Source organism: Eptatretus burgeri, chromosome 4 (genome assembly GCF_056783735.1).
Source record: "Eptatretus burgeri isolate ZD-2024b chromosome 4, Ebu_testis_v1, whole genome shotgun sequence".
Classification (NCBI taxonomy): domain Eukaryota; kingdom Metazoa; phylum Chordata; class Myxini; order Myxiniformes; family Myxinidae; genus Eptatretus; species Eptatretus burgeri.
In genome coordinates this window covers 110,045,411-110,066,879 of record NC_140964.1, presented here as the reverse complement: position 1 = coordinate 110,066,879, position 21,469 = coordinate 110,045,411, and the positions used below count along the sequence as shown (strand labels likewise).

Here is a 21,469-nt window from a genome sequence, read left to right as displayed (position 1 = left end):
AGATCCTCCACGAGGATCGAAAAAAAAAAATCAAAAAATGAGAAAAAGCGAAGCACAGGGCCGTGAATGTAGAAGGTAAGAAAATCCAAAAATATGCCCGCGAAAAACCGCAAGTACGTGAAGAACAGGGCCGCAAATGTAGAAGCAGGTCAGAAAAAACGCGAATATGCCCGTGAAAAACCACGAATACGTGTAAAAAAAAGAAATCACAATTACGCGAAGCACAAGGCCACAAATGTAGAAGCAGGTCACATTTTATGAACCGCGAATACGTGGGGCCCCGCAAAGAGCATAACCAAAAATGTCAGGGACTGACACACACACATATATATATATATATATATATATATATATATATATATATATATATATATATATATATATATATATATACATACATACATTTACACATAGCTGAGTTTGCGGGTGTAGGTCTGTCTGTCTGTCTGTCTGTCTGACTGTCTGTCTGTCTGTCTGTGCCGCCCATTCCACAAGCCACGCCCTTCAGCAGTCCAGAAATCGCCACAATCATTTTCTCTCCATGTAGCTGAGATTGTTTTAAAGGCCTCGTCTACATTTGAAGGCTGAACAATGCATCTTCAGTCATAAAATGAAGATACCATTTTGAGTGGGAAAAAGTGACATTTTAATTACAACTCAAACGAGGTAATACATGTTTTGGCCGCAACGATCGTGGCATCTGTCCAATATACACTGCCCAATGGAGGTACGTTGCTTCTCATATTATGCAGAGGAAAGAAAATAGTGATATCTCATTTAAAAAAAAAAAACGTTGTGGGACGTCAAATGCAGTTACTTTCTATCTGCGAGACAATGACGTGTCACTTATAACTCAACGTTTCTTACCAGAATTTGCAATGACTGTTACAAGCAAAAATATCCCATGTTTGCCAACGTTTCCCAGCAACGCCGGGTACTCCTGCTAGTTAAAGTACATAATCTACATTATATATCAGATTTGAGAATCGCATCTTGTGGACTAAATAAGTGTCGAAATCTTGAGTGAAATCTGAACATTTTAATAAATTAGCAATTTTTATAACTGAGCGTATTTATTGAAGCAAAGCATTGATATTAATTTTTTTTCTACCGTTTGGGCAATTATATTGGGTGAAGAAAAGAATGAGAAAGGTGCAGAAAGTGTAACTTCTTTGGGCACAATGCCATGCTCTCTAATCTGCTTTTGCAATCCATGGTGATACAGTCCACAGGGTCCTTTTTTTTGGCAATTACATACGCAGTTTTCCTTTTACCGTTTTGTGCGATCTGCTTTCATGACAAAATATTAACATAAATGTGTATACCAATAGTTGCTGCAGTATATTAAGAGTCAACAGTTGCTGAAAACGAAGAGGTATGAGGACAGCACACACAGACGTGGTACAAATGACTCTCGATGGGGCTTATGCATGCCTGCATGTGAGCAGGTTGGAGGAATGCATATGGAGGTGGGGGCATGCATGCAGGCAGGCCTGTGCCAGGTAGATTGCATGGGGTTTCATTTTTAAATACTCCTCCCCGATTTTATATAGAACATAGGGGTTAAAAAGAAAATGTTGTTGCCTGGGCACATTTTATCACCCCAGTAATGCCCTGGTACGCTGCCTGCCTTCCCTTCTGCTTATGCTGCCTTCCCTTCCCCTCCTCCCATACTGCCTTCCCTTCCCCTCTTCCAATGCTGCCTTCCCTTCCCCTCCCCTCCTCCCATGCTGCCCTCTTCCCCTCCTCCCATGCTGCCCTCTTCCCCTCCTCCCATGCTGCCCTCTTCCCCTCCTCCCATGCTGCCCTCTTCCCCTCCTCCCATGCTGCCCTCTTCCCCTCCTCCCATGCTGCCCTCTTCCCCTCCTCCCATGCTGCCCTCTTCCCCTCCTCCCATGCTGCCCTCTTCCCCTCCTCCCATGCTGCCGTCTTCCCCCCCTCTCACGCTGCCCTCTTCCGATCCTCCCATGCTGCCCTCTTCGCCTCCTCCCATGCTGCCCTCTTCGCCTCCTCCCATGCTGCCCTCTTCCTCCCCTCCCATGCTGCCCTCTTCCCCTCCTCCCATGCTGCCCTCTTCCCTCCTCCCATGCTGCCCTCTTCCCTCCTCCCATGCTGCCCTCTTCCGATCCTCCCATGCTGCCCTCTTCGCCTCCTCCCATGCTGCCCTCTTCGCCTCCTCCCATGCTGCCCTCTTCCCCTCCTCCCATGCTGCCCTCTTCCCCTGCTCCCATGCTGCCCTCTTCCCTCCTCCCATGCTGCCCTCTTCCCTCCTCCCATGCTGCCCTCTTCCCCTCCTCCCATGCTGCCCTCTTCACTCCTCCCATGCTGCCCTCTTCCCCTCCTCCCATGCTGCCTTCTTCCCCTCCTCCCATGCTGCCTTCTTCCCCTCCTCCCATGCTGCCTTCTTCCCCTCCTCCCATGCTGCCTTCTTCCCCTCCCCCCATGCTGCCTTCTTCCCCTCCTCCCATGCTGCCTTCTTCCCCTCCTACCATGCTGCCTTCCTCCCCTCCTCCCATGCTGCCTTCTTCCCCTCCTCCCATGCTGCCTTCTTCCCCTCCTCCCATGCTGCCTTCTTCCCCTCCTCCCATGCTGCCTTCTTCCCCTCCTCCCATGCTGCCTTCTTCCCCTCCTACCATGCTGCCTTCTTCCCCTCCACCCATGCTGCCTTCTTCCCCTCCTCCCATGCTGCCTTCTTCCCCTCCTCCCAAGCTGCCTTCTTCCCCTCCTCCCAAGCTGCCTTCTTCCCCTACTCCCATCTTCCCCTACTCCCATGCTGCCTTCTTCCCCTCCTCCCAAGCTGCCTTCTTCCCCTACTCTCATGCTGCCTTCCTCCCTTCCTCTCATGCTGCCTTCTTCCCCTCCTCTCATGTTGGCTCTCCCCCTCACGCTGCCTCCTCCTTAAATCATGCTGCCTTCCGCTCCCCTCACGCTGCCTTCCTCCCAAACCCCTCTCCACCACTCCACACCTCTCCGGAAGTCGAGGAGAGGAAGCGGCGTCAAAGAATGTGCGAATTCGATAATTGAAAGCTTTTTTCTTTAGCAGTCGGAACTGCTGTTCGGGTTTATGCTTCATTTACATCATACCCTGTGGGTTCAAGGCCAAGGGATTAGACCCCTCAGAGTACTAAACCATCATCAAGGTTTTTTCCCCCTTTTTTTCTGCCAATGTATGGGACTTGTGGAATTAAATTTTGCATCAATAAAGGGAACACAAAGTATGTGGGGTTGAAATAATTTTATTTGACCTCGTCATAATTAAGGTCATGACCCAATTATAGGCATTTTAACATTCTTAACCAAAACTCGACTAAGATTTGTCCGATCGGAACAAACTTGCCCTCTCGAGATAGACTAGACGAGAGCAAGCTGCATTTTTGCTCTTTATACATTATACCACTTTGGATTAAAGGTCAAGGTCAAATGGAGTCTGAAAAAGGAACGCGGTTTTTGTCATGACTCAATTTTGCCAATGGGGAATCTGAAAGACCGACCGCTTGGCCTTCCGAGATGTTTTTGCATCATAATTGTGTACCTACACTGAAGTTGTGCACCTGATTTTTGATGACTGTCACCCAAATAACCCACCTCCTGGTATACCCCAAACTTGGGAAAAAGTTCTCCAGGAAAATTTCAGGCATGTATAACCAGCACACCGGTATACCCAGCAAGCCACCTTGCTCTCCTCATCACAAGGAGACACACAATCTCCATATTTCCAGCAGCTGACATGGCTTTGTTGGAAAGGGTCAACAAATGGGTCTTTTCAAATACAACTGCAGTAAAAACAACCTTTTGTCAGGTCAGGTCAGATTAGATGTGACTTGCTACAGTTACCATGTAAACCTGTACTAACCCGTTTCATGGTCGGGTTGTCGGTGACTAAACTGTCTCCCTCACAGCTCCTGGTGAGGAAAGTGGATGATATGGACACCCTGCAGGATTAAAAACAAAACCTGCCAAAGGGTGGAGGAGCTCCTTGTGAGCCAACGGCCATCCATATCTAGTGCCCAACTGTGTCTGCAGATGTCCTCTTGCAGTTGTTACTTTATTTTTTTTTAGGAGGTTGGTGGCAGGATTTGCACTCCGGCCACTGTAAAACCCACAAATGCAAAGAACACTGAAAACAAACTCAGAGATGCCAACTTTTGGAAATCAGAATTAGGGAGGATTTGCAACCGACACCAAATAATGTGCGCTAAGCGCACATCTCGAGCGCGGAGCGCTCGACCCTTGCGGCGGGGTCCAGGGCCCGCCTTAGGGCCCTGGAAGCTCTGGGGTTCTAGACGCTCTCGAGTGCCCTCTGAGCCCTATTTTGGAGCATTTAACATGTTAAGAATTCCCACTTTTTGAACAAAAAAGGGGAAAATTGTGCACTTTTTAATGTTACATGTATGTTAATATTAGTAAGTTGGGGGACAATCAAAGATTAACAAAAAGCACAAAAGAAGCAATATTTTTCTTACCTTACTGGCTGGTACTACTGCTGCTTGCTTTTTCCATGGCAGCTTTGCTGAGTGACAGCTGTGTGGCTCTTTTAGCCCTTCTGATTATGTCTTTGCTGTATTCTCTCTGGTAGCAAGGGGTGCTATGAGCTAGTTTTTCAATTAAGAGAGCTTCCAGGGTTTTGACACTCAAATTGGGACGAAATTCAGTATGATTCTTCCGTACAAGACTGAGTGCCCGCTCACATGATGCGTTCGAATGAGGAATGACCAAGATTCCCTTCATCACTTTGCTCAAATTAGGATACTTCTTGGCACCAGTGCAGGGATCTGTGAGCTGTGAAATCCGATGCCACTGCTTATCCACTCTCACTGTCTCAGTAGCAATTGTAGCTATGGAGGCGTCTGCCTGGTAGTGAGCGAATTCACTCTCAAGACTGTCTATGTCACTATCACCGCCACTGAACAGACAGGGGAATTTCTTGATGAAAAACTCCACACAGACAAACCCCACTTCTTGGTGTAGCTTAACATCCAGCACCTGAGCATGCTTGGCTAATTCATCATCTAGCGGCCAGGTTTTGAAGATGTAATTGCAGGCTTTCACATAATATGAGCGAACTGCACTGAAGAAACCTTGGATGTCTGACTCACTCAGAGTGAAGGTGGATTTCTGGAGACTCCTTTCTTCCCTTATATACAGTTTGGCATCGTTCCCAATCATGAGGTCCTCATCATTCTTCTGATGATTTCTGTCAGAGAAGGGTACATTTACCAGAGCAACCGATGACACCGATGGTTTCAAAAACCGTATGAAGATATCTTTCAGAAGACCATTCAATTCTCCGTGCAGGAGATGAATACAGGGTTCGTCTCTTTGGAGCAGAAGATTCCCCTTCTCAAAAAGCTTGTTAGCATATCGAAGGAAGAAACAATAGAGTTTTGTTTGTGGAGACAAGAACATCCTGTTGACACGTTTTTCTCTAGATTCCTGCACAGTGTTTGAGGAAGATGCGCTTTTAGTTGTAGAACTCGTAGTACACTTAGCCGCAGGGCGATCACACTTGCGTTTACTGCCAGCAGAAGAGGTCAGACTCGTAGTGCCAGATCCAATTTTACGTTTGAGGAGAGAGCTTGAGGTAGGTGCAGCCAAGGAAGAAGACCTCTGATTCGAAGGTTTTGCTGAGCTTCTATCAAGTGATTTGGCAAAAGCAGAACTTAACTTGGGTCCTTCTTTGCCTGTAGATGGGACTATCACAGTCTTTCTCGACTCTGAAGGGATCTGCTTTGTAGATGAACGTGATGAAGGGCCGGTGATGCTACCTGCTCTCAGCATTGGTTTTGGTGCTGTCCCTTCTGTCTTCTTCGCAGCAGATACTGCAGTGGTAGTGGTGAATGCTGCTCCACTAGTGCTTGATCCTGCAGTGCCAGTACTGGCAGTAGATACAGTGCCGTCCTTCTTGCTCGTTGTTAGAGTCTTGGCTACAGTTGGTTGCATTTTTCTTCGTACTTCTTCTTTGAAGAAGAGGCGAAGTGGCTCCCACTGTTCAATCAGCCTGTCTAGGCACTGACCAAGGGACAGCCACCTTGTTGCGACATGCTTCAGAATCTTGTGTGTCGGGGCATCACAGAGTTCTTGCAGTGCTTTCACTCCTTTGACGCGTTTACTACTTTTGTCCAAGTAGTAGTAAATATCGATGAGAAAGTCATCTAATTCAATGGGTAAGGCCTGAGCCGCCTTCTTGGCCGTATTGTGCATCATATGGCAAGGGCATCCCATGATGTAGCACTCTGGATTTTGTTTGTGGATATAAGCAGCGACTCCTTTGTGCTTGCCCACCATGACAGAGGCATTATCAGCACAAAAGGAAACACAATTTCCCCCACGGAATTTTCCTGTCACTGAACTCATGATTAAGCAGTTTGAAAATGTTTTCTTCAGTGGAATCTTGTTTGCACGCAGGCAAACTTAGCAAACCTTGCTTCACAATCCCAGCACTGTTGTCATAGTACGAAATCAGGACAGGATATAGCTGGGCCTCACCACTGTCATTGCTACCGTCTGTAGCTAGGCTAAATGGAGCTAGTCTAGCAATATCGGCAATAGATGAAGCAGTAACATTTGACAACTCACCAATTATTGCTGAAGTTTTTGTTCTTGCACATCCATACTTTGAAGCAACTTTTGAATGTGGAAACATCTTTTGAAATAGAGGTCCAGCATGATCTGAGACTGATATGGGCAAGTTATGTTCCACAATAAATCCACTAAAGAGAAGTTCTGCTCGGGTAACATCCTCTTCCTCGCTTGTCCCTTGTTTGGTGAAATAATTCAGAAGTGTACCGGTACTCGTGCTCGAAGATCTCTCCTTTGCAATGTCTGTGTGCCGTTTGCTTCCAACGTGCTTCCGAATATCATCGCGACCTCCGTGCTCAACTGAAATATCAACGCTGCATACTGTACAATACGCATGATGAATTCCTCTTTCAGACTTTCGAATACACGGGTATTGGAGACTGTATTCGGTCTTGTACTTCTGAGACCATTTCTTGGTCTTCGTAAGCTTCTTTTCTGCCATTTCGTAATCAACATCGAGGGCTTGAAGCATCGGTAACTTCGAAGTCGATGTTCCACAGCTGCAGCGCGACTCGTAGAACTCTAGCGGCTGTTAAACACCGCACGGTGGTCGCGACCGCCGGGCTGGTACGGGGCCCAGCTGCATGCAGTGAGCGTATCGCATGCATATACACTGTGCATACATACCGCATGCACTGTATTGCACACATACCGCATGCACTAAATCTCAGTGCATGATCGCATAAGCGAGATCCAGACCCAATGTTTCGCTGCTCCTCATTTGAATTTGCAATTTTTTTACGTACAATTTGGTAGCAGCGAACGTTATGGAGTTACCACATGCTATACGTAGCAGACGATGCTTTTCATTCAATTCTCATACTAGTACATTCTGATTAGTGAACAGTGCAAAAATATCAAAATTTCGGGAGGATAAGGATAGTGATCGTAAGGGCGGGAGTTTGGGTGAATTTTCGGAAGCCTCCCGATGAAATCGGGAGGGTTGGCATCTGTGCAAACTCCGTGGAAGTACCTCCTGTGCTGCTGCCCTTCGCAGGTCAGCTCAACGGATGACGGGATTGGGGCAAAGCCTTCGGGACCCCCAATTCCTTTATGATAGATGGAAAAGCATGGGGTAAACTTCCTTGATCAGAATGCGGTGGTGTGTGGTTGAGTGGTGCTGAGGTGTTGTCCACCAGGCGGCGGTCTCGTTGGGTTAACCTGAGGCAGCCGCTTTGGGTGGGTGCCTGGAATGTCCTATCCCAAAGAGAGGATGATCACCTGTCTCTGTTATCATCTGAGCTCAAGCGTTTGAACATCGGTATTGCAGCTCTCTCTGAGGTTCGGAGACCGGACAGATCATGGCGGGTGGTTGCACCGACTGCTGGTCTGGTCGCTCTGATGGTTACCATGCCCACGGAGTTGCTGTAGCTGTGTCCAATAAGCTGACTCCAATGATAATTGAGGTAACACCGGTCAACGAGCGAATTACGAGATGAAGGATTTATCACTCCTGGGGTGTCATTTCCTTGGTCTCTGAAAATGCTCTGACTGATACGAGTGATCTCACCGTGAAGGATGAATTCCATGCCACGCTCGAGTCTGTGGTTGAAGAGTGCCCCAGGCGAGATACTCTTCTAGTCTTGGGGGATTTCAATGCATCGACTGGAACTCATAGGGATGGTTATGAGATGTATGTTGGTCCCCATGGGTCTGGAACTGTGAAGCAGAAGAGCACTAAATTCCATGACTGCAAAAAGTCATAAACTTAGGGTGGCTGGTTCATGGTTTCTGCACCCACAAGCTCATCGCTGGACTCTGTATTCCATCGCTGGTGGTGCGGCAAAGGAGACTGACCATATGCTCATTGATGGTCGCTGGAGGATGATCCAGAACTGCAGGGTCTACCGGAGTGCACAGTTCCTCAATACCGACCACCGGCTTGTTGTAGCAATTCTGAAGTTGCAGCTTAAATCCAGAAGAATGGTACCATCCCAACCGAGGCTGGATGTTGGCAAGCTCAAGGATGAGAGGAAAGCTGAGGAGTTTGCAAACAGGCTGAGTGGGGACTTGGAGGGTCTGGGTGCTTTGGGGGGTCCTGAAGAGTTGTGGAGCGCCTTCAAGCCCACCGTCCTTGTTGTTGCCAGTGGATGTCTTGGAACTCACCGCAGAGTAAAGAGGAATTTTGTCTCTCAAGGGACACTGGATACCATTGACCAGAGTCGCAGGGCCAGGCTGAATGGCAGAGCTGAGCTGTTCAGGGAGCTGAGGCGTAAAACTGTACGTGCACTGAGGGTGGACAAGGAGGCCTATGTGCGAGGAATCTGTGAGGGGGTAGAGCATCACCTGTGGTTAAGTGATTCTCGTCAATGGCGTATCGAGGAAAAATGCCACTCGGGGCGAGATGTCAAATTATCGCCCCCTCGTAACTCACATGCTGAATTTAACACAAAGCCTAATTAAATAACGTTATTGTAAATCAAACCAAGTACAGCGCATTTGCAAGTAAACAGTTACACCTTTGTTTTCCACCTTTCAAAATCGTCATCAGCCGACTAAGCGTTCAGTTGTCGTTGTGACTGTGTGGTTCATATCTTCGTAGCCTTCAGTGATGCAAACTCGTCTCGCGGACACAGGAATGAGACGCATTAGCACACTTGGGGGAGGGGGGTGCGGGAAGGGCGGTCCGCCCCGGGTGACTTGGGGGGGGGGTGGTGCCATTGGCACAGTTGAAATACTAGCACAATGACATAACGATGGTTTAAGTTGCAAGTGACATTATAGTATTATTATTTACTGCATAATAAAGACAGTAACTCAGTAATAAAGTTAATTTAGTTATGACACTTAAAATAATCTCAAGTCCAAGTTCCCAAATGAGAAGGGCGCGTGTAGGATAAGGCCAAATTAAAAAATTTTAAAACACCAGTTGATGATTCTCGCTCGCTTCCTTTTTTGTACCCACCTCCTTTTTTATTTATGTCATTTTGTCAAGCATCCCAGGAAAAAAAAAATGGCACCGTGTCGGAAGGAAGTTGTGCAGTGAAGCGGCCGTACCGCTTAAAAAGTGGCCCCATGGGGGACGGACGGTTACTTCCCCAACAGGCACGGTGACCTTACTGTCCTGATGCAAATAAACAACAACACAAAAAACTAAACAACAACAAACTATCATCGAATGAAACACTGTGCGTTAGAAGGTTTCTTCTCACTTTTTTACGGACGGATGGAAGGAAAGAAGGAAGGAAGGAAGGAAGGAAGGAAGGAAGGACATGAGGTATATTGAAGCGGTTTGTACCAATTGAAATCTATTTTCTTATTTACAATTTTCTTACTACAGGTACAGCACTATGATCCACTTGAAATTTTACTTGCAAACATGATATGCTTTCTGTGTATTTGATTTTTACAATTATTAATCTCGGGGGCGGTTGCCAAAGGGAGGGTCCACCCCGGGTGCCAAATACTCCAGTCTCTTGGTACGCCTCAGATGAGATGGAAACACAGGAATGAGACGAGAATGGTGAACTGGACTGAGACGGCAACGCCTCGCTGCCTCGTTTTCGAGTTTAGTTTCCCAACATGCCGCGGTCATTTTTGCCCGCCCCCTCTCTTTGAGACATCGTTGGCTACAACCATTGGTCAGAAAACAGAGGGCGGGGCCATTTACACAGTTCAACCCCCCCCCCCGCCCCCCTGTGCTTGCACTTTCACACGCCACGGGAAAATTGTCCTCAGAAGTGTCGATAGTAATAGATGATATCACTGCCCCGTGATAAATGGTAATGTTTCCTGTCGACGGCTGCCCCGTGTCCCCCCCGCCCCCGCCACACCAGTAATTCTCGTCCATCTTACAGGGGAATTCACACATTGTGTTCCTCTAAGCCCATCCCTCAATGTACTGCAGTTAGAGTGGAGAGTGGTAGACTCTTGACAAAGGAGTCTGAAGTGCAGGCCCGCTGGGCCGGTTACGCAGTGCCACGCTGACCCACCAGCTGTAGAGTTGGATATCAGGGATGTTACTATCCCGATTGCTGACGCTCCAATCAACTGTGGTCCATCTTCGTTTGTGTAAACACGGGCTGCGGTGAACCGGTTGAAATGGAGAAAGATCCAGGGATCTGTGGAATCCATGCTGAACTTCTCAAGGCTGGTGGAAATGCCGTACTCGTGTCATTGCATGCAATTCTGTGCTCTGCCTGGAAAACAGGCATCATCCCAACTGACTGGAAGAGGGACCTTGTTGTCCCTCTCTGGAAAGGGAAGGGTGATCGCCAAGACTGCAACAACTACTGAGGGGTGACACTGCTCTCAGTGCCGGGCAAGGTCTTTGCTCAGATAATTCTTGATAGGGTTCGCCACAATATTCCTGAGCACCAGCGTCCAGAGCAGTCAGGCTTTACACCAAAGGTCAACGATTGACCATATCCTTGCTCTTCGGGTCCTCACCGAACGCAGACGAGAGTTTTGGCAGGGGCTGCTTGCAGCCTATGTTGATCTCTGTAAAGCGTTCGATTCAGTGAATCGGGATGCCCTCTGAAGGATTCTTGGTCTTCGTGGGGTGCCACCAAAACTGACCAATCTGATGTCTGAACTCTACTCTGGTACTGAGAGTGCTGTGAGATGTGGTGGTACCACCTCTGACTTATTTCCAGTTGTTACTGGAGTTCATCAAGGATGTGTACTGGCCCCCACACTTTTCAGCCCTTGTATGGACTGGATTCTAGGGAGGATGTCGGAGAGATCAAGCTGCGGTGCCTCGTTTGGGAATGTCAAGATCTCTGACCTTGATTTCACAGATGACGCAGTCATCTTTGTGGAGACTCTGGATATCCTTTTGGGGGCCCTCGAAGTGCTGAATGAAGAGTTGGAGCCGCTGGGATTGTGGGTTTCCTGGGTCAAAACTAAGATTCAGGCTTTCAATGACATCTTGGATACTGCTATCTTGTCTGTACCCGTTTGTGTTGAGGATGTTGAGGTCATGGAGAGATTCACTTACCTTGGCAGTGATATTCTTGTCTCTGGTCATGGACATCTAGTTCTGCTTTTGTGGTCCATTCTGTGTTCTCACAATTCCACGAGCTTTGACTTTGTTTTCAAAAAATAAATCATGGCGGCGAGCATGATCACGGATTGAAGTCTCGCCCTGAGATGGCTTACCTGGCCGTCAGATCTGTACATTGCTCGTCTCGCTTCACTGAATCACAAGTCAGTGTCGTACTGTGCATAGACGATCTCATGTATAACTAGAACAGGCACTCGGTGGAGCACAAATCTCTGCCAGGCTGATTCGTTTGTATCCCACTGATAGGCCGGATCTGAATTTGGACCCGGACCAAAATCTAATCGGCTTGTTCTTGTCACCGAACCAACTCATCCACCTAGTTTTGTCATAACTCGTCCACAACTTTTTGAAATGTCATGCTATATATCGGTTTTGGCCTGATCGCTCAATGGTGAAGAATCACTTTAAAAATTCTAGTAGCCGGATCCAGATATTCATCAAAATATAATAAGCTTGTCCTTGTCACACAGACCCAACCAGCCCACAAAATTTCAGCCGAATCCATCCACAACTTTTTGAGATATCCTGCACACAGACAAACAGACAGACAGAGTTGAAAACATAACCTCTGTCCATCGCAGGTAATAATCAGGCAATCAATTCATTTCACATGTAATAATTTGGCGATTCTCCAAAATGATCTGTCCAACAGATTGAGTGTTTGCTTGAATGACAGCCGTTTGGTAGCACGTGAGAATGCTCAAGATCACACCAGTTATTTGCCATTTTTAACTCACTATAATTTAAATACACAACGACGTAAAAGACGTTATTCAGCAAATTTAGCGACTGCGCAATTTAGCAATCCTATGAATTTCAGCGAGTTTAATGTTCTCCTTCAAAAGGAACTCGATTCCACAGCACACGTGACAATATTAGCCACCGTATTGGTTTTACCCAGAATACTTTGATCAGCATTGGTGTTACTTCCTGTGTAACTTCAACCTTGGACTCCATCCATCGTGGCAAGATGATGAATATCCTATCAACATGTGGATCAACTTGTGCAGGCAATTCCGAAAATGAAAAGTGATATACTGTATATGCCAAGATACTGTCACCCGATGGAGAAACACAGCTTTTCAAAATTTGAGCTGGAGTATTACAAGGAGACACCCTTGCCCCTTACCTGTTTGACATCTTGCTTGATTACACACTCAGAAATGCTATCAAAGGCAAGGAGGAGGAATTGGGGTTCCAACTAGAAAGAAGAAAAAGTCATCGTCATTAAACTGGAGGTTCTTACTGATCTCGACGTCGCTGATTACAGAGCCTTGTTAAAAGAAATTGAGCAAGTTCAATAACTTTTTAAGAGAGTCAAAACAAGTGCCGGTAAGATAGGGCGAACAATTAATGCTAATAAAACTTTAAAGTGATCGTATTCACCCAGTCAAGAGAGGTCTCAATCGTATAAAACAGTCAAAGACTTCAAGTATCGTGGTTCATGGGTTAACACAACTACTCAGTATATCAAACAAAGCAAAGCTGCCACATGGAGAGCTTGCAACAAACTTTCCAAGAATATGGAAGTCGACACACACTCGGTATATCAAGGAATGTTCATGGCAACGGTCGAGTTGATCCTGCTTTGCGAAAGAAAAGCACGGACACTCACGAAGACCCATGGAAAGAGACTCGACAGATCTTGTACTCGAATTCTTCGTTCACCTTTCAATGTCCATTGGTCTAAACGTAGGACAAATAAATCGCTCTGTGGTTCTCTTCCGAGTCTGTCAGTTAAAATTAGAAGACGACGTCTCAGGTTTGCTGGGCACTGCTACCGCCGCAAAAACGAAACCGTTTCCATTGTTATATTGTGGACAACTAAACATGGAAGGCCGAAGCAGTGCAGACTTTCTCTCAACTTCATCGACATTTTGAAGAAGGATACGGGCCTAGAGACAAAGGAACTGCACACCCAGCAATGCTTGATTGAGAGGACTGGAAGCTGAGGATCAGTGTCGTCTGAGTTCTGCCTGAGAGCAGACTTAAAGAGACAATATGAAGTGCTTTTTTAAAATCTCACGCTCAGTCCAAGTTTGGTCAAATTCTGATTACAGTTGCGGCGGTAGTGTGCTACCGATCTACGAGAAGCATTGGCACGTGCACAACATGAATTTCCAAAAATTGCTTAATCCCCGTTGTCATTGACCGTGTGAAAATGTGCATTTATTTCAAAACCAACTCGGTCCAGGAAACACCGACACTGCAAAACTCCTTCAGTCCAGGTTGTTAAATGTGGGGTGAAATGTGTTTTCAGTCTGGCTTCTCATGCTTCATGTACACGTATGTTCGTGTTAGCAAAGATGGCTAAAATGTTGATATATGTATCATGCGTTAAGAAATCTCAAAATTTACGTTTTACATCTGGATTATTTAAACTTGCGTCCCGAAACGCCGGATCGAGTGAAGTCTGTGTTCAAAATTCATTCATTTTAATGCTGTGACAAAAGGAGGCTTATTCCCCAAAACCCACGTGAGATGGACTGAGCAAGTTTTTGGAAAAAAAATCTTTCTTCAATTACTTTTACATGCTCTGTAATTAACAGTCCATGTCAACATTGAACCGATCTTGTATGTATAATGTCGCACAAAATTCAGACATGCACACAGACACGCAGGCAGACAACGCAATTATAATTACACAAAGAAAGAAAACTAGCCTTGTTTCACCCTGTATGTACTCCATTGTAAAATATCCAGAGTTGCTAGAAATGGACAGACAGTAGCGTGTGCGGCCAGCCGTAGGTTTGACCTGCACCCCAGTGCCTGCGGGTCGGGGGCTAGTTAAACGGGGCGGTAAACACGGGGGCCACATGCTTGAAGCTTCCTGGCTGCCCCACACTTTATTGCCCCAACCTGAAAAATTACGCTTAAAGTAAACATTTCCGCAGCCGCCTGCGGAGCAGGGATAGTGGAGCCATGTGGCCTGCAGGGGTTCTTTGGATTTCCCTCATTTTCACTATCCCTTCTTTTCTGGGTGGCCTTTACATCAGGCAGACCTTTGTGGTTTAATACAAGACCACCCCATTGCCTCCACATATGCTCCAGGTTGGGCCCAAATAAGGTAATGGTGTTCATGTTGAATGGTAGGCAAAGTCACTATGACATAGTCCAGATCCTAGAATGCTTTAACCCAGTCATACCGAGACACTTATTTTCACTTTTACTTTTCATCCTGTCAAGCAACTCAATAAAACTTTGAATTATGAAATCCCAGGTCCCTTGCTACCCATCTTACAGCATCTTTTCACTTCATTAAACCATCATTCCACCTTCATACATTGTGAACGTCACACAGGTATCTCTCATTTCAAATTGATCAGGAGAATGCTTGAGAAGGATTAAACAACTGTATTCATCATTAGTAAATCACGACGCCTCAATCTGAATCACCAGCCTCATGGCCTCTTGCTCTTCCTTTTTATATCCCTCTCCCCTCATCCTTGTACTCACATCAATATAGTATCAACAATGCTCACAATTTCAATCCAGTCTCAACAATCTACTAGTTGGCTAAAATTTTAAAAAGATTTTTCAATCACTAGTCCCAATTACCTTTCCCAACACAGTATGGTTTCCCTTTTAGCGTTTTCTCACCTCATCACGTGCCTCCGGTCTCCGGGCTACCACAAGCTGAATTCGGCCACTGAGGGAGCCATCTGTAGCCAATGACCGCCTTAGCATCTCCATTGCCATAGGATTGCTGTGACCTAACAGGGAGTCACCATTCACTGCCACCAGCTGGTCATTCACTCGAAGTCGGCCATCCTGCACAGACAGCACCAAACAAGCTCTACAACCTACACGTCATCGGATGGAATAGCAATTGAACGCAATGTAAATGTTCCAGGCACAGCACACTTGACGAGAGGCCTTGCAATGGTAACTATTCCTTGAGCAGTTATAACACATACTCATCTGGAAATGGACAGTTTCATAATGTTGCGTTTAAAATACTTCACCACTCATCTGATTTATTACAGAGGTCAATTCATCATGTCAGAAAGCACTTTACCGTAATCACACCATAATGCTACACCCACTGGGTGAAACAAGCTTTTGGAAGTTCCACATTCATCTTCCAGCTTACAGTATATGGTGTGCATTACAATCAACTCCTCATCGTTGCCTGATGATAACTAGAAAACAGAAATTGACTCAAATGTGTCAATGGATATGCCTCCACCCGTGCTCGATGTCAACCCACTGTTACGTTTGATCTCAATTTAAGGTCACGTTTTAAAAAATTTAAAAAATTAAAAGGTCAAATTAGTCGAGGGAGTGCGAGAGAGAAAAGAGATAAGCAGAAGAGAAACAATATCAGATGCTTCCAACTCGAGTTATGATCTGCAAAATGATTTTCAGTGGGCACATGATGTAAGATCTTGGACCTGTTGAACCCAAAATTTTAATTCGTTCATCTTTGTATTGAAGTCCATACTTGTGCCAAGTTTGGTTGAAATCCCTGCAGCAGTTCACAAGTTATCGACGGAAACAAACAAAAAAAGCGACAACAGATTGAAAACATGAAAACATGCCTCCGGCCTTCGGCTGCGGAGATATAAAAAGAAATAACCTTGAGAACAAGCAAACTCAAAATTTATACTTGTTTGGACATTCCATCCATCGATACCTATGCACACCTAGCTTATGCTTCAGTCACATTTGGCTCGGCGGCCGTAGGGTCTAAAAAAATCTATGGCCACTAGCAATTATACGGCGGCCGCAGTATTTCCACGGTCACACAATGTAGCAGTCACATATGTTTTTATTTTTCGGGTAGCCGCACAGGGTATTTAGAAATTGTGGAGACCGAAAACGTGGGGGTGCCGTACGGTCTTTGATTTGATGTCGCACGGTGACCTTAGGGCGTCCCTGCGGCGGCCATAGAATTTTCAAGGAGACCTCAAGGTGCCCGCAAGGCGACCGCAGGGGGGCCCTAATGCGAACGTGGAAATAGTGCGGCCGCCGTAATTTTTTGGGGGTTGGCAAAATTCATTTTTCATTGATAAGAGCCTACGGAAAACGCACGAATCACGCAAGCCCACCGTACGCCCTACGTACGGTCGACGTGGAACACATCTACGTCATGGCTACGGCTTGTCGAATTGCTACGGCCAACCTAGAAATGAAAAAAGTTATAACTCTGTGCTTTAATTCCACGGAGACCCCTACGGCCTGTAAAAGATAGCATTACGGCGTAGGGCCACCCTGAGGCCACCTCAGAAACTTTGCTGCCACTGCACGTTTCTGTCAATTCAGGGGGGTATGGCCGCCTTATCCTTGCCGTAGAGCAAATGTGACTCATGCTTTACTGTTGGCAAACATCTCTTCCTTCCCTGCCATTGCATTACAAATATTCCACAAAAATCTCATCCTTTAATCAGTTCCCTCTCTCCTCCTCTCCTTACACCTGTATTGTTATTTCCTATGTTATTTCACCCCATTTTTACCATCAATAACTGCAACTGTGAAAACGTTAATTTTTACAACTCGGACTACAACAGATGCTCACCCGAGCAGCAGCACCACCAGTGATGATGGACTTCACAAAGATTCCCAGGTCCGGTCCGCTGTCCTTCGCCCGAGTTCCTTTCACGCTCACTCCCAGCCCAGCGGCCCCGGTTTCTCCCAAAACGATCTCGAAAGCCAGACACTCACACGGCCCGGCTGCAGTCAGGATGAGCCGGCCGGGAAGAGCCTGCCACGTCGTGGGGCGACAACACCAACGAGATCCCCAATGTGCCAGAGACCAGAAAGCCATAAAAAGCAGATATAAACCAAGGAACAAGTCAAACAGAAAAAAACAAATTGCACTCAAACATCTCATTTCACTGTGGGAAGAAACATTGTGGTTGGAGACGTGTCCAATATGTGGCGAGTCCAAAGATCAAAAAATAAAAACAAAACATAGAAAAGATTTGTCGATTATAGATTCGTTTTCGCTCAAAGACATTTCCAACTTGAAATACTCATTTGTACTCGTTATTACAAAGATTAAGTGGAAAACGAACCATCCACTCTGAAATCAATAATGTTCAGTAAGGAACTCAAAGAACTGCAACAGAACATGTTAAAAGCACGTACAGTACCAACAGTCAATATAAGTTTATTTTATTCATGCCCCTCCCCCCATCCTTAAACCCCCACCACTTCTCCCGACACATGATCGAGGATGTGGTAGCATGAGCTTTGGGGACGGTTGAGTTCACAGAGAGAAAGGAAGTGCAAGGTACTTGAAGGAAATTTGACTAACATGGCAGATGTCTGGCACACATGTCACGGCTCCATTGTAAGAATATGCTGAACCCTTTATGAGGTCATGTTGGCCAATATCCATTTGAGGGGTTAGTATCGAGTGGAGCAGTTGGAGGTGGGGATGGGAAGGGGGGTGCAGGAAAAGGAGGGGGGGTCACCTGACAATTACCGAGCTATCTATTAAAGCCCAAATGTAACAATGATAAAATCAAAAATTCAATTCTGAAAATGTTTCAACTTTAATGGAGAGAAACAATTTGGCTTCACAACAACAACAAAAAAATTAATAATCTGTTACCTTTGTCAACCAATCGCAGTTTGTTTGTTATTTTTTGCTATTCCCTCTTGCCCAATGTGAAGGAGAATTATGTTTCTTAGGTGGCCACATGTCCATTGGCAGCTGGGAGGTCATTTACTGGCTCTAGGGATCCGTTACTCGATCTCCAGTGGCTTTGTGGAAGGCGTCCCATGGGCCAGCCGCTTCCTGTCACGCCGCATGCAAGGGGTGCACCCGGAGCCCGTCACCGACTGGCCGTATCTTACAGAGTTTACAGAATGAAAGTGGAGGCTGTCCTTTGGAAGATAAACAGCTTGAGGAGATCATGGCATTTGTCAGTCCATTGTAAACCCACAAGCACAACACTATGGAGTCCCAATATCAACAAGTTATTCAGCGAGCTGAGATAGCTTACAACTTGCATTTATTTGGTTGTAGTGAGGAAGAATAGAGGGCTGTCATTTTGCGTACGTACGTACGTACGTACACACACACACAACACACACACACACACACACACACACACACACACACACACACACACACACACACACACACACACACACACACACACACACACACACACACACACACACACACACACACACTGCTGCTTTGAACCACACAAAGCGGTGTTGTGTCTTTAGCCTGCTCCTTCCTGCCGCATGGCCAGCAAGTGGGGTCACATCAGGAATACAAAATGACTGCCTAAAAAGGCTGACACACCGCCATTCACAACATGCTCGCAACAGTTACAGAAAGAAAGGCGCCGCGTGTAAGCACAAGGCTTTCACAGGAGCATTGCCTTTTTAGAAATGGAATACAAAGGATGCAGTATGACGAACGACAACAATGGACATCACAGAGATGATGATGTGAAAGTAAAAAAACCTTTTTTTTTTTTTTTAAGCAAACATACGCTGTAGATCAGAGAAAACTCGTTAATATTTTCACAAAACAGTCTGGCCTGAGAGACCACAAACGTTCCTATCCTTTGCTGGCCCAAAATGTGTCCATCCCTTGCTTCCATTTTACATGCAGACAGGTCTGTCAGCCCGAAAGGGTTCAAGGCAAGGATGGATAACGTGGATGAATCCATTTTGCACCACAAAAGCAATGTCGTGGCAGTAGTGTAAGGCTTAAAGAGCAGGGAAAGCAGAAATGGCCACAACAATGCGATCATTTTTCATGCAGAATTATGCTATAAGATGGGAAAAGCTGTCTTACGGATTCCGGTGCAGACGTCCGTGGATAAAAACCTTTATTTTGCATGACAGCCAACATGACAAATACACAACACATTTATTGCCAAGAAAATGCGTGGGCTTCACTGTAACCCTTCAGAGAGGTGGTGAGAACCAATCAGGGGCCAAAATAAGTGCAAAACATTAGTCCCTCTCACCCCCTTCCTCTTCCACGTCCTCCTTCCACCACCATCCACAGACCCAAGGGAGAGATGGAAGGTAAGAATCTGTGGTATCGATGTTGCCTGGGCCCAAAGGGCCAAGCAACAGCAAAAGCAACAGCAAAAGCACAGCATTGTTTGCATAGAGAACCTGATCACACATCGGCAGCAATTCGTTTTCACATGATCAGGCACCGATAGCACCAAGTTAATCACAGAGGATGGTTTTAGCTGCTGTTGTTGGTGACGGTTTAAACCATGAAAAACTAGAACGACACTCTTCGACATCACAGAGTCAACAGATATGCCTCCTTTTACATTTTACAACAGATATGCCCACATTACGATTGAAGGCTTTTATATATACTTTTTTTTAAAAGGGTGTCGAACCAAATGACCGATGACATCATCATATTTTTGGCCCTAAACAATTTAGCCCAAGATGACCCTAAAAACTTTTCATACTGATTGGACGTTCGATGTATGCAATTATGACATCATAATGAAGCCACCTCTGACATCATTAAAAAAAAAAACAATATGACACTCATTTCCCACTAGAGTTACCCAGCATTGCCTAGGTTGGGGGGGGGGGGGTAACTGAGAAGTGGGAGAAGCAAGAGAGCAGGCAGGGCTGAGAATGGTGCAGGCAGATCAGGGGCAGGAAAACACATTGGGGGGGTGGGGAACTGTAGGGGCAAGAGAGCCAGAACACCAGTGGGGAAAGGGGTGTTAAGTGTCTTCAAGGTGTGTGTGTGTGTGTGTGTGTGTGTGTGTGTGTGTGTGTGTGTGTGTGTGTGTGTGTGTGTGTGTGTGTATATATATATATATATATATATATATATATATATATATATATATATATATATATATATATATATATATATATATATATATATATATATATATATATGTATATAAAGACCCACCCACATCTCTCACCTGTGAATTGAGGGAATAGCCAATCATCTCTCACCTAATCAACTAAACCCAGGTGGCTAGGATTTTAATATACAATTGGCCCCTCCCACACTCCTCTAGCCAAAGAAGCTGCATAAAGCAAACCAAGAAGACTGATACAAGGTAAGCACTTTGCTGTTTTGAACCCTTCCCAGAGTTCTACAACTATAAAGATGTTCACACATGAGAATCCCATTGCTTCACACCCCCTAAGGCCTTAGTTATTTTATAACTTGGTTTACGCAGTTCTTCAGTTAAAATGTAGGGTCGGTCGGTCAAAATATAAATATAAATATAATTTCCATTTTTAGAAATTAAATATTTTTATGATTTTTTTTTCGGATGTTCCATGGAAAAGACAAGGGTAGGTGGGGGGGGGGGAATAAATATAAATCCCAGACCAGGAGGATCTAAGAAAACATTGAAGATGGAAGACCATTCAAATGCAGGATGCCCATGTTCACTGATTAATCTGATGTGAAAAACAATAAAGAAGGATTAAAACTTGTTTTTACAATATAGTCTGGCATGTTTTTCTTATAGAAACCTGTTGGATCATCAAACAAATGGAAACGATGCTGAGAAAATTACTGTCCAAGTCGTAGATGTGTGCGTGCACATCAGTGCATAGTGCTGGATATGATTAAATATACCATCAGAGATGGGGAATCCCCCACCATTGAAAAATAATTGAAATCAGACAAGCATTTTTCCATTTATTACAAAAAACATTTTTTTCAAGATGGCCGCCCCAGTCGGCCATCTTGATTCCGGCCACGCCCAAAATCAATAGGGTTCATCCTTTTCAGGTGGTACATGTGTGACCCAAATTTCAAATCGATATGGCGAACAGTTTATGAGTTATCGCACTCACAGCTATAAATGTTGACGCCCAGCCAGCCGGACGGACGACCCGGGTGATAACAATATCAAACCCTTCTGCCACGCGGTGGGGGATTAAAAAAAAGGTGTCGACTTGGAG

General features: G+C 45.6%; 1 protein-coding gene across 3 annotated transcripts in view; it reads right to left on the bottom strand.

Moving 5' to 3' along the window:
* The window catches only part of LOC147028892 (partitioning defective 3 homolog), a 336,652-nt gene that overhangs the window by 114,770 nt on the left and 200,413 nt on the right, over nucleotides 1–21,469 (bottom strand). For all 3 annotated transcript variants that reach the window (XM_085879726.1, XM_085879725.1, XM_085879727.1), the window contains 2 exons: nucleotides 17,103–17,288; nucleotides 15,185–15,355 (listed from right to left, as the gene is read on the bottom strand). In XM_085879726.1, coding sequence (XP_085735852.1) covers nucleotides 15,185–15,355; nucleotides 17,103–17,288 — 357 coding nt within the window. The remainder of the gene's footprint in view (nucleotides 1–15,184; nucleotides 15,356–17,102; nucleotides 17,289–21,469) is intronic.